Source organism: Dunckerocampus dactyliophorus, chromosome 16, assembly GCF_027744805.1.
Source record: "Dunckerocampus dactyliophorus isolate RoL2022-P2 chromosome 16, RoL_Ddac_1.1, whole genome shotgun sequence".
NCBI classification, from domain to species: Eukaryota; Metazoa; Chordata; class Actinopteri; order Syngnathiformes; family Syngnathidae; genus Dunckerocampus; species Dunckerocampus dactyliophorus.
Genome location: NC_072834.1, coordinates 13,689,513 through 13,706,189, shown reverse-complemented (window position 1 = coordinate 13,706,189; position 16,677 = coordinate 13,689,513). Strand labels below are relative to the sequence as shown.

The 16,677-nt window shown below is 46.0% G+C and overlaps 1 protein-coding gene across 1 annotated transcript; it reads right to left on the bottom strand.

Moving 5' to 3' along the window:
• Positions 1 to 15,689, bottom strand: crebrf (creb3 regulatory factor). Its single transcript, XM_054755798.1, has 10 exons — positions 15,552 to 15,689; positions 10,426 to 10,621; positions 10,124 to 10,249; positions 9,549 to 9,727; positions 8,330 to 9,411; positions 8,068 to 8,265; positions 5,729 to 5,918; positions 5,568 to 5,641; positions 5,373 to 5,492; positions 1 to 5,084 (listed from the first exon to the last, which is right to left on the bottom strand). The coding sequence occupies exons 2-10, from the start codon at positions 10,432 to 10,434 to the stop codon at positions 4,966 to 4,968; spliced, it is 2,097 nt and encodes a 698-aa protein (XP_054611773.1). The 5' UTR covers positions 10,435 to 10,621; positions 15,552 to 15,689; the 3' UTR covers positions 1 to 4,965.
• Between the last annotated feature and the right edge of the window lie 988 nt (positions 15,690 to 16,677).

The window sequence follows — 16,677 nt, the reverse complement described above, 5'->3', positions numbered from 1 at the left end:
TTGGGGTGCTAATGGTTTTATTATATTTGATATTAAACTCAATGAAGAAAATGGGACTATTGTGGTTACAAGCAGAGGTGCAGTACCAACTCCTGGCTGATACAAGAGCGAAACAATGATTGTTGGACAAATCAAAGAGGCACAAACACCACAGAGATTGTGGGCGAGTGTCGAGCAGCCAGACACCAAATCTTTTGCAAGAAGCTCTGATACACAATGACTTGTTGTTACAGTACAACCATTACAAATAAAAAATTATAACAATAAAAAAAACATCCGTTAGATGACCATGCGTGTGCCTCCAAAAGAAAGAAAGCAAAGTTGAGTAGCACGACATTTCTTACACAACATAAATAGAACAAGTGTACTTGTATAACAGGCATATATGTGAACTACAAAGATAGACGTGGTCGCTAAAGAGAGGAAGTTGGTTTCAGCAGGTTGTCTTTCTGGATGACAAGAAGTAGAGCCATGAAGTGGGCCGTCCTAGCGACAGCGGGTGGGGCTGGTGGGGAGGTAACTACAAGCACGCAAACATCCCACGCTGTCCGCTAATGTCACCGTACAAGACCACGAGCATCACAACCACGGCGATGTGTAGCGCTGGACTTCCGAGGAAAACTTGAACGAGGGAAAAGCTTCCTCCTCAGTCGCGGAATTGTGTCGCCGGGGAACTTGGATCAGGTTGGGAAGTTCAGTCTGCACCAGAGGAACCACGATGGGTGGGGGTGGGATTGAGGGTAGGGTGGTGGGGCGGGGTCTCTGCCCACCGGCCTTCACTGACCTCAAAGCCCTTCTGGAAAAATGTGGAATAAAAGAAAAAAAAAGCACCCAAAAGCTTTTCCAGAAAATCCCGAAGACTTTTGTTGCTATTGTGACATGACTGAGCCAAATTTACGATTTATTCGTTTTTAAAACTAAATGAGGCACCTTTCTCCGCCATCTTGCCAGTCAAATACACGCGAGCAGAAGCGCCACCAAAAAGTCGTCTTTTTGAAGAGCTGCTTCAGGCCAACGTTCACTGCTGCTGCCACCTGGCGGCCACGTCACGAGACTGAAGTGTTCGCTCGCCTTATTAAGTGACACCAGCGCAAAAAGAGACAAAATACTCCACAGTTTAAATGCGAATTAATCAAAATGAATCCAAACAAGGTCATATGAACAACAGGAAGGAGCGGCGACACAAAGAGACAATCAAGGCCTGACAGGAAGTGGGAGGAGGAGGACTCTACATTCTTCATCATCATCATCATCATATTCATAAGCTAAGCAGCAGCAGCAGCACGTGGAACTCAATGATAACAACAACAACAAAACAAAAAAACGTTTGGGCCATGACAGCACTTAGCCGCGGATATGCTAGCACCATCTAAAGCGAGGCCTGGCACTTTGCTTAGAAAAAAAATGGTAAAGTATGACGCGACTCCGAACGCTTTGAGGCGGCGTAGTGAGCAGAGAAGGGCAGAACAGAACCGGGTTCCCCAAACAGTCAAAGAAAAGTTGTGAGAAGCCCGGCTCGGGGTTCTGACTGACGGATGAAGGTGCAGACTGGTGTTCTGGTATCAGATTAAGGCACCGGGTTGAGCAGGCCTCATACTGGAGTTAGCATGTTCTGGTCCGAGTGAGTGCAGGTCCATTACACACAGAGTCCAGAACCCTTGGAGCTCGTCCCATAGCAGCAAGTAGAAGTCTTTCCACTGAGAAAGTGAGTCCAACGAGCCCTGCGGTCACATGACCACACTCGCTCGAACTGCTTTTCCAAACGTTTTGGAGCAAAAGTGTTGTACAGGAAACATTTGAAATGCCTCGGAAACTTCTGGAAGCAAGACTCACGTCTGACCACGCCGCCCAACGTTAGCCTGAGCCAGCTAACCGGCAGTCCTGACAAAAAGCCACAAGGGGGCGGCAGAGCAGAGAATGCGTTAGGTGTGCCATGAGCATCGTCGGTACTTTCCTGTTCAAAGAACACAATGACGTCATTACTCGACTGCTCATAGCCACCAAGGGTCGGGTATGTGGGCCTGCTATGATATGCCGTGACGTGTGGAATTAGCGAGAATCCTTTTTTATTGGGTGGCGTTGGTGAGGCGTGAGTCCTTGCTTTTACAAAGACAACTTCAGGCATGCTCATAGAGGCCGACGGGAAGCGATCAGCACCATGTGACCGAGCCGCACCGGAGCACGCTGGAGAAAAAGTCTGTTGGCCTGCTGGGGGGGGGGCGTTGCACCATGTTGATTGACACTGACTAGTCACCGGTGGCCACGCCCACTTTCGCACTCCACACGTTACACAGAAGAAGGAAAAATTACCCTGATTTGCTGAAGAAGAGCGTCGCCATCCACATTTGCCGACAAAGTAGCACAAAGGTACACATTATCGCTAGCTCGGTGGCGGCCATTTTCTCTCCTTTCATCTCCTGGACTGTAAAAATGCCACAGAGTCTTTTTACGTTCCCATGCCACACACATACGCACACACACACACACACGCACAAACACACACGTTTGACAGCCAGTCTACTGTTGGTCAGCCAGCGGACCGTGAACCACAGGTTGACCCCCTTCCCCCTGCAAAACTGACAAGGATGCTACTTCAGTCAAGGTGGTTCTGAGCCAATCAGGCTGAGTGGGTTTGTTGAAGTTGACCGGATATGGGCAGAGCAGGCCCCCGTGGCCACGCCTCCTGCCCATGCTTTATTGTTGAGTGGTGAAAGTTGTTTAGGAAGGCAGAAAGAGTCCACATTGAGTCTTCATGGTTGGCTTGCCATACAGTACAGTGATATATATATAGAACTTCTAAACCCCGCCTCCTTGTTAAGTCACAAGTAGAAATCAGTTAACAAATGACAATGTAGCCGTCTACACTGTACATCACCCTGAAGAGGAAGTCAAAGCACAATCTGTTTTTCCATAGGAAACTTCTACTCAAGGCAACACACCGTCCAGGACATAGACCCGGCCCGTCTCACACACACACACACGTACGCACACCCCCCGTTTGCCACACAAACAGAACATTTTGGAAACGTCGCTCACAGACCGGGTCGCAGACTGGACCGAGCCAGGTGAAACATGGGGTCACGGGAGGTGGGGTCGGGGGTCGCCCTAGCAAGTAGTCGTCTTGCAGCATTCACACACCAGGCCGTTTAGCAGCAAATGGAAGAAAAAATGTTTTTCTTTTCCTTTTTTCTCTTTTCTTTTTTGGACAAAGTGCTTTTGCTTGAAACATATAGAGTATTTTCAACACATATTTATATATACTGTAGATAATCTACCACGTAGCTTAACTTCAGAACTATTTACAAAAAAATGCAAACTAAAAAAATGGAAATGGACGGGAGAGGAGAGCGAGTCAAATAAGAATCTTGGATCATCCTTCCCCAAAAAAAGCACCAGTTCTCCCTTCTTTAGACGGAACCACATCATTAAAAATAGAAATATTTATATATTATATATACGTGTGGAGCACGATGAAATCTACGAATGATTCATTAATAGTTCAAATTCCTGGGAATGTCAGCATGTCCCGCGAGGAGGAACACCACACACACACACGTGCGCGCGCGCGCACACGGCAACACCCACAAGGCGTGTATTTAACGTGTCGTCGAAAAGCTAATGGGGGGGAAAGGTCACATGACTTCTCCATGACAACAATCCTGATTGTGTGTCCAACCTTTGACACCAGCCGGCGGCTAAAGTAGAAAAACAGACAACGTGTCAATGCGGAGGGGACATTACACGGCGCCATGCTGGAGGAGGACTCGGTTGCCACGACAACCGGCTTATGTACATCTTCCGGACAAATGCGGGAACATTTTGGTTGTCGACGTTAGCTTATCTCGCCGCGCTAGCAGGTTGGCCAAAAACTGAAAGAAATGAATGTTCCTTTTGTGTTGGACCCAACTAGTTTCACAGTTCTCCGAGGTCCCCCAAAGCCCCCCTACCGATCCCCGCACACACTGTGTCACGTGTTACATTCAATACGGCGTCAGGTAAGCTGTGCAAAACCTTACGTTGACTGGCTGGTCGCCATCTTGTTGCATGTGTCTTTGGTACAAAAACAATCAAAATAGAGTGTGCAAATATTCGTTCGTAACTCAAAAATAGCTCTCAGTAAATCTCCCCCCCTCCCAACCCCACACCCTGCCCCTCCTCACTAGAGAGAGTACCAACAAGCAAAAGTCATCTATTGCAGAGGCCACACATTTACACACACACACACGCGCACACACACACACACACAGTGACTCTGTGGCATCACGCAAGCAGAGCGCTCATATTAACGTACATTCACGAGATCTTTGAACACATCACAACCTTCACAGGCATCTCCTCCCACTCGCACACACAAAGTACAGCTCCCGCCGTCACACACACGCACACACACACGCACACACACGCAAGGCACAATGAATAGAAGTGGGATCAAACACGAGTATGAACACACACTCTGAGCGCTCACGTCTACTGTACAGATAGTACACAAAGGGGTGGGGAGCCACCGTCCTCCCAGAGGAGCTTCATCTTCATCATTCCAACCGATGCCCGTTACACTCCGTCCACGTGGAACGTCCCCCTTAGGTTTGGGAACACGTGCAGGCAAGCACGCTGTTCTTGGTTGTTGCCGTGGCAACCAAAGCTGCTGACTTGACGTGCTGCTGCGTGAGATGCATGCTAACAACACGCTCGCCTGTGGGGGCGTTGTAGACCAAAGACACGACGAGCCAGTCGGGGGCGAAGCGGCGGCGTGGGGTGCGGGAAGCGAGGGCGTCATTCAGGTGCGACAAGGTGCTACAAGAAGCACACACACACACACACACACACACACATGTACGATGTGTGCTCGTGTGACTAAACATGTGCATGTACTCTGGGTGGGAGGGGCATGCAGAGGAGCGTGGTTACAGAGGGACAGCACGGTGGGAACGCTGAGTCCACGCCGCTGGGTGGACCGCCGTCTGTCTAGATTTTAGAGGTGGGCACACGCAGGCCCACCAGTCCACCAGTGGGGTCGCCGCATCCCGTGTTCTCTAGGATCTTGTTTACGAAGTCTGAAGTCTGCCCAGCAACAGGAGATGCCACTGCAAACACACAAATAGAGAATTCTGAATGAATTTGGACTTTTCTGAAGTGTTTCCCTTGCTATTAAGTTAGGGGGGCGGGGTGTAACATGGTGCTACATGGTCGCGTCTACAAAAATAAGCCGTAAACACCGTAGGGGAAACACTGCATTGGATTAATAATTAATTATTACAATAAATACATATATTATTACACTAAATTAAAAACATTGTGGAGCTTTACTGCCCCCTACTGGTGCTTTCCACTATGACTTGTGTGTAAATCAGCAGCGAGAGGCTCCGCCTCACCGAGTGTCTCCTGGATGAGTCGTTCCAGTGTGTCGCTCATGCTGCTGGACTGAGGGGACGAGTCCTCCACGCGAGTGACGATCTCCTCCTTGATGGCGTTGATGACGAACAGCAGGCGATCTGGAGAGCGGCAACAGGAAGTGAAGCAGGACGCGAAAGATGCCGTAGTTACCACGGCGACAAATGCAAACTCACCATACTCTGTGCTGAGTCCCCACAGCTTGACCTTGTTGGCTTCGTACTGAGCCTTCTTCTTCAGACGACACGCCCTGCACACGGAAGACAACCTTGTGGTCATGTGACACACATCCATGGTGCGTGCGTGTGTGTGTGTGTGTGTGTATAAGTGCACTTACCTGGATGCCAGCTTGTTTTTCTCCTTGCGTGACCAGGGGCGTGCAGTGATGGGCAGCTCGCTGACAGGCGTCAGGTCGCCGATGACCTTGTTGAGTTTTCGTAGCTCTGTGCCGATCTGAAGAAGTTTCCTAGGATTGGGAGTCAGGTCTTCCACATCTGTACGCCGAGACTTCTTCAACGTGTACTTGCCTGCATGAGGACACCCCCACATGACCATGGCATGTTTTACGTTATTGTATATATATAGTATACAATAATAATAAAAATAAAAAAATTATATATATATATATATATATATATATAATTATACACATAATAATAATAATAATAATAATAATAATAATAATAATAATAATAAATAAAATATATAAATATAATAAAAATAATAGTAATAAAAATAAATAATATATTTAATAATAATAATTTATTATATATTATCATAACATTAGTGGTTTATTTGGTTTCAGGAAATGTAGACATAATATTGTTTAGAGTCAATTTGTAGGAGAATAATCACTTCAAAACGCACCTTCATTGTTCTGTGAATCTGTTAAATAAAAAAGTACTTTTCTTAAAATTCATGTTAAGATCTCGTCCCGTCTCACGGACCCAATCTCGTATATCGTCTCGTCTTGTGAGTTGGGTGTCTCGTGACACCCCCAGTAAGCACCTAAGTGCACCAATTCAGACAGTGCTAACTCTGAGTTGATTTACCGGGTGGGACACTCAGAATGTGTCTCGAATGGAATACTTCCATCAGTACACTTGAATAAGAATGCTGTGTAGACCACGAATGACCAAACTGAGGCTTGGGGGTTATATGCGGCCCGCGGCTGTTTTTTTATTGGCCCGCGGCACATTCTACAAATAGAATTGAACAAAACAACAAAAAAAGGACACATAAGCAGTAATTTTACAAGAATAAAGTCAATTATTAAGAGAGAAAAAAAAAGAACAACAGAAAATCGAACAAGTAAAAGTCATAATTTTGCGAGAGTAACGTCATACTATTATGAGGAAAAATGTCATTTTAGTAGCATAATACATAATTAGAATATTAGTCGTAATATTACGAGGAACAAACAAAAAAACAAAAAAAGTGGTAATCTTTCAAAAATTAGGTTGCGGAAAAAGTTATAATGCTACGAGAATAAAGTAAAAATATTAAGGGAATAAAGTCCTAATATCATGAGAAGAAAGTTGACATACCGGTAGTTGGGGAAAAACAAAACAAAACAAGAAAACAACTGCAGCAGTAATGGAAAAAAACTGCTGTAATTTTCCGAGAATATAATCAAAATATTGAGAGAAAAAGTCGCATTCTAACGAGAAAAAAATCTCACTTTTATGACAATAAACTAGTAATATCATGAAAAATAATGTCATTTTAGTAGCATAGAATTGAATTATTTACATTATTTTTCTGTCGTAAGATTATGCGAAACAAACAAAACAAAATCAAGTTGGCAATTGTGGAAAATTAGGCTGGGGAAAAAGTTGTAATATTACGGGAACAAAGCCATAATACTGTAGTACAAAAAGTTAATTTGCCAAGATAATGGAAAAGTTGAAATATTAGCCAAATCAAAACAACAGCAAAAAATTGGAAAAAAGAGCAAAGAGCGAAGTTCATACTAATAATGCGCTTTTTAGTCTAGATCACAAAGATTAAGTGCAGTTTTTTCTTGAAATATACATCACTTCTTAATATGTTGCATAATATCAAAGTGGGCCTTGCATCTGTTAATTTTTCAGTATGTGGCCCTCGTGGAAAAAGTTTGGACACCCCAGGTGATGTCTATCTTTTGAGGATCTTTTTGTCTACTTCACTTTGTCAGGCAGGTCCTATTTAAGTGATTTCTTGATTGAGAACAGGTGCCGCAGTAATCAGGGCCACGTAGATTTGGATTTTTTTCTCCCCTCATAAAAAAAAGTTTCATTTAAAAACAGCATTTTGTGTTCAGTTGTGTTGTCACTGACTAATAACTAAATGTGTTTGATGATCTGAATCAGTTAAGTGTGACAAACATACAAAAAAATAAGAAATCGGGAAGGAGCCAAACACTTTTTAACACCACTGTAGTTCTTGAGTGTGTGACTTTTGACATTTAATGTCGTTGCGCACTGGCAATTGGCAATTGCAATATTTACCCACTTGAGGGTGGTAAGTGCCCTTCACAGTACATTTAATATATTTTTGCGCTTTTTGAGCGCAACTATCACGTAATGGCAGTGCACTGCATTTTGCTGTACTTCTGTGAACACACTTATGCACTCAAATGACTAAGACTCACTCAACTGAGACGCGTGTTCCTAGCATTTAGACAGAGGGTCTTACCGTGCAGGGGTCCGTTCTTCTGGTACAGGTTGCTGGGCAGCGTGTGTCGGTCCCACTCAGAAGGTTTAAGCATGCGTTCCTGCTTGGAGGGTGTCAACTGCTCGCTGTATTCCCAGAAGTAGCGGCGCTTTGCTCTCTTGCGGCTCGACGCCCCCGCCGTCAGACCCTTGACGTCGTCCATCAGCGCCACATCGCAGCCTGGTGGGGGCGGGAGAGGAGGGTGAGACACGTGAAAAAGAAGATGATGAAGTTGAGCGAGTACCTTGCTCGGAGAAAGCGTCACTCATGTCGTCATCCTTGTCGGCTTCATAGTCTTCATCCTCGTCCTCCTCGTTGTCAGAAAGCTCGTGCTCGCTGCCGAAGCCTTCGTCGTGGTCTTCATCGTCCAGCTCCAGCCCATCGCCTTCCTCCTCCTCCTCCTCCTCTTCCTCCTCCGCCTCTTCTTCCTCGTCTTCCTCCTCCTCTTCCTCTTCCACCAGTTGGGAGTGGCTTCGTCCCGCCAGGCGGCTTTGTGTCAGGAAGAGCGAGTAGTTGTGTTCTTCTTTGCTCTTCTCTGTGCCATCGACGACATCCGTGCCCTCACCGCCGCTGGCCCCGCCCACAACCTCACCGCTGCTCGCTGCTGACGCTCCACCTTCCAGGTCAGGGCAGGCCTCCAGCAGCTGAGGGGCAGCGGACCACACCGCGGTCGTCTCTCTTCTCCTGCTCGGCTCCGCCCTCCTTTCAAAGCTGCCGCTGCTGGAGGTGGACGCCATGTTGTCATGAGGAGCGTCTAACCTCTCAAAGTAAGTCTGGGAGGGTGCATCGGCCTGACTTTTATAAGCGGTGCTCACGCGAACCTTAGCCTTGCGCACAAAGTCACAGCTGCTGGAGGCAGGAGAGGCCATCTTGCTTGCTCGCCCCTGGACTTTGACTGGAACGTGGCTGTGTTCCGGCGCGGGACTCAGGGGGTGCTGCGTCTTTGTCATAGTCTCAGTGCTGGAAGGGACCGGCCTGGTGGCCTTCTGGAAGCCTTCTGGGAAGTCCAGGAGGAGATTCCGGCAGTGGCGAGACGAGGAGGAGCTCGCAGAGGGCCGGGAAAGGCCGGGGCCTGAGCCGAGAAGAGGGGGTCTCTTATAGGGGCAGGCGGGCTGCGTGGGCGGTAGTGGCGGTGCCGGTGGGGTGAGGTCGACAGGAGGGTAGAGCGCCTCGCAAACGGGCTGCGAGTCCTCGCTGTTTAGCTGAGCCAAGGTGGGAGTTCTGCCAATCACCTCCTCATCCTGGTAAGGACTGGAGAAGTCGTCTATTCCCAGAAAGTCCACCTCCTTGGTGCCCCAAATGTCACAGCTGGCCAAGCGAGTGTATCTGACACACAGACGCACACACACACACATTAATAATGAATGTGTTCAACCGTCTCTCCATATGATGTAAGCCGCTGCAGGGGGTGTGGCTTCCTCATGATGCATTAGTGTGCAATGACTCCGCCTGGTCAGTCTTACCTCGTCAGGTCTTCCCAGTACGAGTCCCACTGCTCAAACGCCGAGTTGCCATGCACGGTGTCGCACTCGCCCGACAACATCAGCTGCTCTGTGCCGCCGCTGTCAGACTCTTTGACCGCCTCGGGGACGCCGACCATGCCATCGCTGTAGGGGCTCTGTCTGTGACTCATGTCTCTGTCCTGTGGGGGTGGAAGACAGGATGTCTCACTCTGTTTGTTTTTCAGTGTACGGTGTGTATTTCAACAATCTTCATGGCTTCCATGTATGAAATTATTTCTACTTGAAGCTAGCTGACAGCTGAAGGAAGATGTCACAGAGAAGGGCAAAGGTCACACAGACACCACAACGAGGTTTTCTGTTTCAAACGCCAAGTAGCAGATCAGCACACCGCATAGATATGTTCAATTATTGCTACCAGCACTGGAAGCAAGCAGGTACTTTGCTAACAGGAAGTGTATTAGAGTAGAACGCTAGCAAGAAGAAAATGGTCCATAAACGCCATCAAACATCAGCTTCTCTTCTTCTACACTGAAGGGTTACGCACACGTGTGTGTGTGCATGGGTGCGTCACTTACCAGTTCGTACATGAAATCTGGGTCGGAGGTGTTGGCTAGCAGCTCAGTGCTGGTCAGCGCCTGGTCAGCAAAGGAGTAGTTCTGAAAGTCGTCCCCAAAGGGAGGCTCCATCCCACTGACACTGGGCTGCAACACAAACACACACACATCTTATTTTTGTCAGTGTTATCATCATAAAAAAGCACACAACCTGGAGTGACGCAACACTCCGCCTCTAGGTGGCATTGTATGTGAAACACACAGCATCTCTCGTTACCATAGCGATATAACATCACATGACACTCTACTCCCACCCCGCCCACCTGAGGCATCGCAAGGCACAGCTTAGAGCTCCAGCGGGGGTGGGGAGTGGGGGGGAACCTCCGGGCCTCCTGTCTGGTCCCAGTGGTGTGCAGATGTCTGGGGGAGAGGGGAGGGGGCGGAGTCAGTATGCCGTCTCAATCCAATGTGGTCAGGCGTGTCACCACGTGCACGCGTGACGTCTGTGCCGGATCAAGTCTGGAAGAAACAAAAGTAGAAAGTTCAGACGTGAAAATCACGATGATGATGTGCAAGGTCACAGAGGTCGTACAGCAGCAGCAGCCTTGCACCCGTGGAGGCTTTTATTGTTTATACACTTGAATATTAACATTGCTTGACTTCTTTTTACACCTGTAGGACAGTTACCACATTGCGACACATTGTTTGTACATCAGAACAAACTGTTCTACTGTACACAGAGAAAGATCTGAATAAAGAGAAGATGTAAGAGAATGGGGCGGTTAGTGGTGATGAGTGGTTAGCATGTTGGCCACACAGTCAGAAGATCGGGAAGAATATCCGCTTGGGCATCTCTGTGTGGAGTTTGCATGTTCCCTCCGTGCATGCGTGGGTTTTCTCCGGGTACTCCGGTTTCCTCCCACATTCCAAAAACATGAATGTTAGGTTTACTGGCGACTGTAAATTGTCCATAGGTATGAATGTGAGTGTGAATGGTTGTGATTGGCTGGAGACCAGTCAAGAGTGTCCCTCGCCTCTCGCCCAAAGTCAGCTGGGAGAGGCTCCAGCATACCCCCTCCCCTAATCTGGATAAGCAGCATAGACAATGGATGGATGGATGGATGTAAAAGAATCTCTTGATGCTCTAAAATCAACATTTTGAGGCCACAGTCATGTGACCTCCATAGCGTACGCGTGTCACCGAATGATGACCGCGCTTGCCTCTTCCTTGGCTACTTTTGTATTGCAAATACATGGAAATGTTTAAGTGCCAACCCGTCCTCTCAGTGACTTGAGTGAACTTGTCACACTTGTTGTGTGGCAGGAAGTGACAGGAACCGACAGGAAGCACACAGAAGCGCCGCAGCTACATGCTCGTCTACTTGTCTAACGGCACACAACATTTGTACTAGTCTCCAAAAACACAAGATGGGACCATTTTCATAAACGGCTTTCCTCCAAGAATCATGCGCAGCCATGTGGCTGCTCTGAAATCCCACCCTACATCATTACAAAATGATCTAGCTGTGGGCTTTGGTCAGAGACCAACAATCCTTCCTTTCTAAGAGACAAACACAGGTGACTTCCTGAAGTATTCTTGCAGTGTCATGCCGACACCTAAAAAGTAATGTGATTACACATCAGTCCTCATGGCTGCTGTACACCACCAACATAATGGACCCATTTTTTTTTTACATTTTTTAAAAGGGCTGCTATCCTACATTTCCAACGTTTCATACTTATGTATATGTTAAAATGTTGTTCTCTTGTTCGACAGGATGTGGAAGTACCATATGATGGACTTGGTGTGTTTTTAACTTATACCTGCTTTCATTTTTACACCATTCCTGAATCTGGTGTACGATCGGGTATGAGAACTTCATGAGATCTTGTGAATTTCTCCCATCACAATTTTAGGAAGTCCGCTGCTTGGTACGTACCGTTTCTACTGAAAATGTCACCCAGAAAGTGTTTTTCAGAATGTAAGGATTGTGTATCTTTGACGCTGGATTCCCCAATATTCATTCATCCAACTTCTATGCCGCTTATCCTAGGGTCGCGGGTATGCTGGAGCCTATCCCCGCTGACTTCGGGCGAGAGGCGGAGTACACCCTGGATTGGTCGCCAGTCAATCGCAAGGCACATATAGACAAACAATCATTCACTCACATTTATACCTATGGACAATTTAGAGTCGCCAATTAGCCCAATTGGAATGTGGGAGGAAACCGCAATACCCGGAGAAAACCCACGCACGCACGGGGAGAACATGCAAACTCCAAACAGAGATGCCCAACGGAGATCCGAACCCAGATCTTCCCAATCCCCTGACTGTGTGGCCAACATGCTAACCACTAGGCCACCGTGCAGCCCAATATTCATCCAATTATAACCAATATTTAATTTTTCAACCACTTGAGGTGGGAGTCTCTATCAGGGCAGATGTGGATGGGGAGGAGGCTGCAGAGGCCAAGCATGTTGCCCAAAAGGAGAGGAATGTACAGTAAAATTACCCTGTACTTGAGATTTATGGAGTATTTCATTTGGCATCCAGTATCCTTTTAGAAGACCGTGAAATGAGCAGGATAGAGCCCCTTTCAACACTTTCACTTCCACCGTCTCCACTAGGTAGAGCTACTCCACTCCAGCTGCGCTTTCATTCACTTGGGTATTGGAACACATTAAAGAGCGTAGATTATATTGTTGCTATCTGTCTCTCTCCTTTAAGGTTAAAAAATGAGCTTCAATATGGTTAATTTTAGTCAACCTTTCAGGACAAAATGTGTGTATAACAATTATAAGGCTAAGTTAATTAAATAATAGAGAAAACAACACAAATGTTGTGTTTTGTGGATGTTTCCAAAGCAAACTACTATATCATACAAGCAGCTCACACAGGCCTGCCTCCAAACGCTGGACGGCGTCCAAGTAGGCCAATCAGCCGAGCCACGTTTGGAATGCGCTGCCGACTGATCCTGATCCCTTCCCGGATAACGAGCAGGAGATGCCGACTTTCCTCAGTCGCGCTGGGCTATTCATCTACGAAATGTGAAATATGAGCTAAAGCGTGCAGATGTTAGCTCACTGCTAGTCTGATGAGGACGAGGCAGGCTTTTCATGATTCATGAAATAATTGACAGCAGAATGCTCAATTCAAAGTCAATATTAATATGATCATCTGCTACCATCAATAGAATGTACTGATAATATATACGTAATTAGATTCAAAGGAAATATCATTTGCCTCCTTTTTTGTTGCACAGTCAGTGTGACTCAGCAGATAACAGAAATTACGGTGGATGGCAGGGGCAAGCATGCAACAATGTCCAAAACACAGAAATAACCCCAAAAAACACAAAACACCATAAAACGTAACGATCGCAAATGCAAAAGAAAATGCCACAAGTTACAAAAACGCTCACAACCCCCTGAAACAACTGCATGAGAGAAAGGCTGCAAGTTGACAAAAGGGAAGTTAGCCTGGCTACCAGGGGCACCAGACCTGAGGGATATCTGTCTTTAAAGGCATGAGCAGGTTGCCCAGAAGAAAGAGGCGGAATTTGTGTTTTATCTCTTTGTTAAACACTTGGTCTCATTCGTCTCATTTGAACGCTAACATTACCTATATAAATCAGTTGCTCTATAATATTGTAAAATATCACAGCATGTTTAATAACGACATAAAGAGAAATGTACTTTTTCATTCCATAAACTTTCTTCTGAGCATCCCCGCTGGCCGCTCATGCCTTTAAAGACGGATACTGTAAGAAATCAACTTCATCTATCACCGAGTGCTTCTTTCATGTGCACATACATCAGCTGTAATGTGCACAGCAAGTCCATTTTTTGTTATTTGGACTGAATCAGAGCAAGGTGGATGCAGAAATCAAAGTTCAAATGTTGTAAAAGCGTGTGAAAGCACAGCAACATCCCCAGCATCCAAAGGCAATGACAAAAAAAATAAACAGCAGTGTTTCGAGTCACATGCGTGTACAATATAGCACTTAATTTATTGTTGAACATACTGAATACAGTATATAAACACAGGCTGCAATAGTTCAACCTGGAAGGTTCAAGACACTGTGGATCGAATGAAATCTGTGGTTTGGATTCTACATGTAATACTAATGCATGTAACGAAAAAGAAAACCAGAATGGAGCTCAATGATGTATATAATTAGTAATAAATATGATTATTTCCTTGTTGTGGTAGGGTTAGAACACAAACTTCCACATCACAACAACAATCCCCATGCAAGCTGAAATCCTTTACTAAAGAACAGTGATGAACCTAAATTAATGTAATATAACAGGTAAATCTAATGGTCAGACGACCCTCAACGAAGCAACACAGAGCAGCAACCTAATAGGCAGCGCCAACACCCACGTAATCCTGTTTTTCTATTGGCCGAGAGACAATGAGAGCCCGCCTCCAATCTTACCTGATTGGTCGTCGCTGTTGTCAGTGGAACTTGCTGCTACATAATAAAGAGCCCATGTTCAAGCTAGGTTGAGGCTGAAGATAAACAAGTTCGAGGCCTCGATGGCGGTGGCCTAAATACAAACACTGAAAAGCATTTACTGACTAAAACATGTTCACCTTCCACTAAACACTAAAGTAATATACGACTACAGCTACAGCCATGCTAGCTGTTGGCAGTTTGCATCAAATATGACTTCCAACTAATGGTAATCGCTAATGGCTAGCCTGCTAGTCACGTCAAGTCATTTGATGAAAAACGAAAGTGTAAGTTTAAAATGTTCTTTAATGGTGTGTGTGCGCGCGCGTGTGTTTCATTTAGCAACATCACCGAGAAAGAAACCGAGGGAATGTTCTAGCAGCGCAAGCGTGTCTGTGTGTGTGTGTGTTGGGGGGCGTGTACCCGCTGAGCCAAGGCTACTGTTAAAAAGTCAACATTTAGCTTCACTTAATGAAATCAACACACTTTAACGCACATGCGATGGCTACACAAGCGTGTGTGTGCTGTGTGGAGACAAATTTTGATGATCCAGGTGGCGGTTTTTGATAGTTTAAAGTGACAAATCACTTCTTACATAAGTGCTATTTTGAACCAGCAGGAATTAGACGCTGCAAAGCGCTAGTGACAGCAATGATGATTAGACACTATTAAAAAGAACACACTGGCTATTTGTAACATTAGCCACGGTGATGGGTAAGGGAGCTGACAACATGCACGCAAAAATCTTCACGCAAAAACAACAACGGACAAGCAACACGCTGTTGTGTTGTTGTCGACTGTAACGTTGCGTTTTAATGCGGAAATGGAAGCGCTTGGCTCTGCTCAGAATGGCCTCCGTCCGCCCCTTCCTCGTCCAACAACAAGAGCGAGCCGCTGCTAACTCGTCAGCTAACCCTCCACCAGCGGACAAGCAGCAACACAGTGTGGACCAAAGTGGCCCAAAGCGACCACTTGCCCGGTCAACTTACCTCCAGGCGGGCCGTGCCAGCGTCCTGCTGCGTGCAAAAAGCTCTCAAGTGTTTTGTGGGTCTGAGCCTCCACTGGAGTCCTCACGCTGTCACTGCTAGCAAGGCTTTGTTTTGTTTTTCTTCTTCCTCGATACTTCCTGGAAAGCGCGTGACTGCCCACCCACGTGGTATGCGGCTGAGCCAATGGGAACGACGCAGCTTCACGACCACTGTAACATTGCAACAGCACCATGTACATAATATACACAGGTGCATCACAGTAAACTACAACATCTTTGAAAGTTTTTTTTTCCGTCGTTCAGTTCAAAAAGCGAAACGCTTATGCCTATACCAACTCGGTTGAAAGGGTTATTTATTTCAGTAAAGTTCAAAAAGCCATACTGCAGTATAATGCTATATCAATTTGATGATTATAGCTTACAGTTAAGGAAAACCCCAGATTCAGTATCCTGTAAAATTTGACAAATAGTAAAAATCCTCCATCCTCTGACCCTGGAAACAGAAACAAAAAGTCCATTGTTGCAAAAAGATAACTGACATTTACAGCTACTCCAATGAGTTTCATTTGCATAAACACATGTTGACTGAACACTGAGAAATTAACAAAACAAACGAAAAAAAAGGATGTTAATTAAGGCTTACAAGGATAGTTGGGATTTTTTTACATGAAGTTGTATGACATCCCCATCAGCAGTGTAGTGCATCAACAGTAACTTACCCCACACTTCGTCCCGTGAGTCCAGTTCTGGTCGGATTTTGGTGATGAGGAACGTAGTTCCGGTTAGTTGGTGGGTCCACTTAAGTAAAGAGTTTGGCTTCTCAAAACAATATGCATTCAAAAGAGTAATACATTTGCATCACAGAAATGCCTCCTCGAAAACATTCGACCTCACAATCGCTCGGCGTTATTTTTCTCCCGTCGTGTATGTATTGTTGTGTATGTATTCCACAGTGTTCACATGCAAAGATGAATACGCGGGAAGCCACTGCTCGCCACTGTGTCTCGCTTCTTGATTCGCTGTGGAACACATAAACAACAACAGACAGGCGACAGTGTGCAGTGATACGACGGAAGAGCGAAAGTAACGCTGAGCGATTGTGATGTCTGGTTTATTTTGAGGAGGCA

What these genes read in the sequence shown, in the direction of transcription:
- crebrf (XM_054755798.1), bottom strand. An exon ending in AAAAACAAGCTGGCATCCAG is followed by an intron (nt 5,642 to 5,728) that starts GTAAGTGCACTT and finishes TTCCGTGTGCAG; the next exon opens with GGCGTGTCGTCTGAAGAAGA. An exon ending in GGGACTCAGCACAGAGTATG is followed by an intron (nt 5,493 to 5,567) that starts GTGAGTTTGCAT and finishes GCCGCTCTCCAG; the next exon opens with ATCGCCTGCTGTTCGTCATC.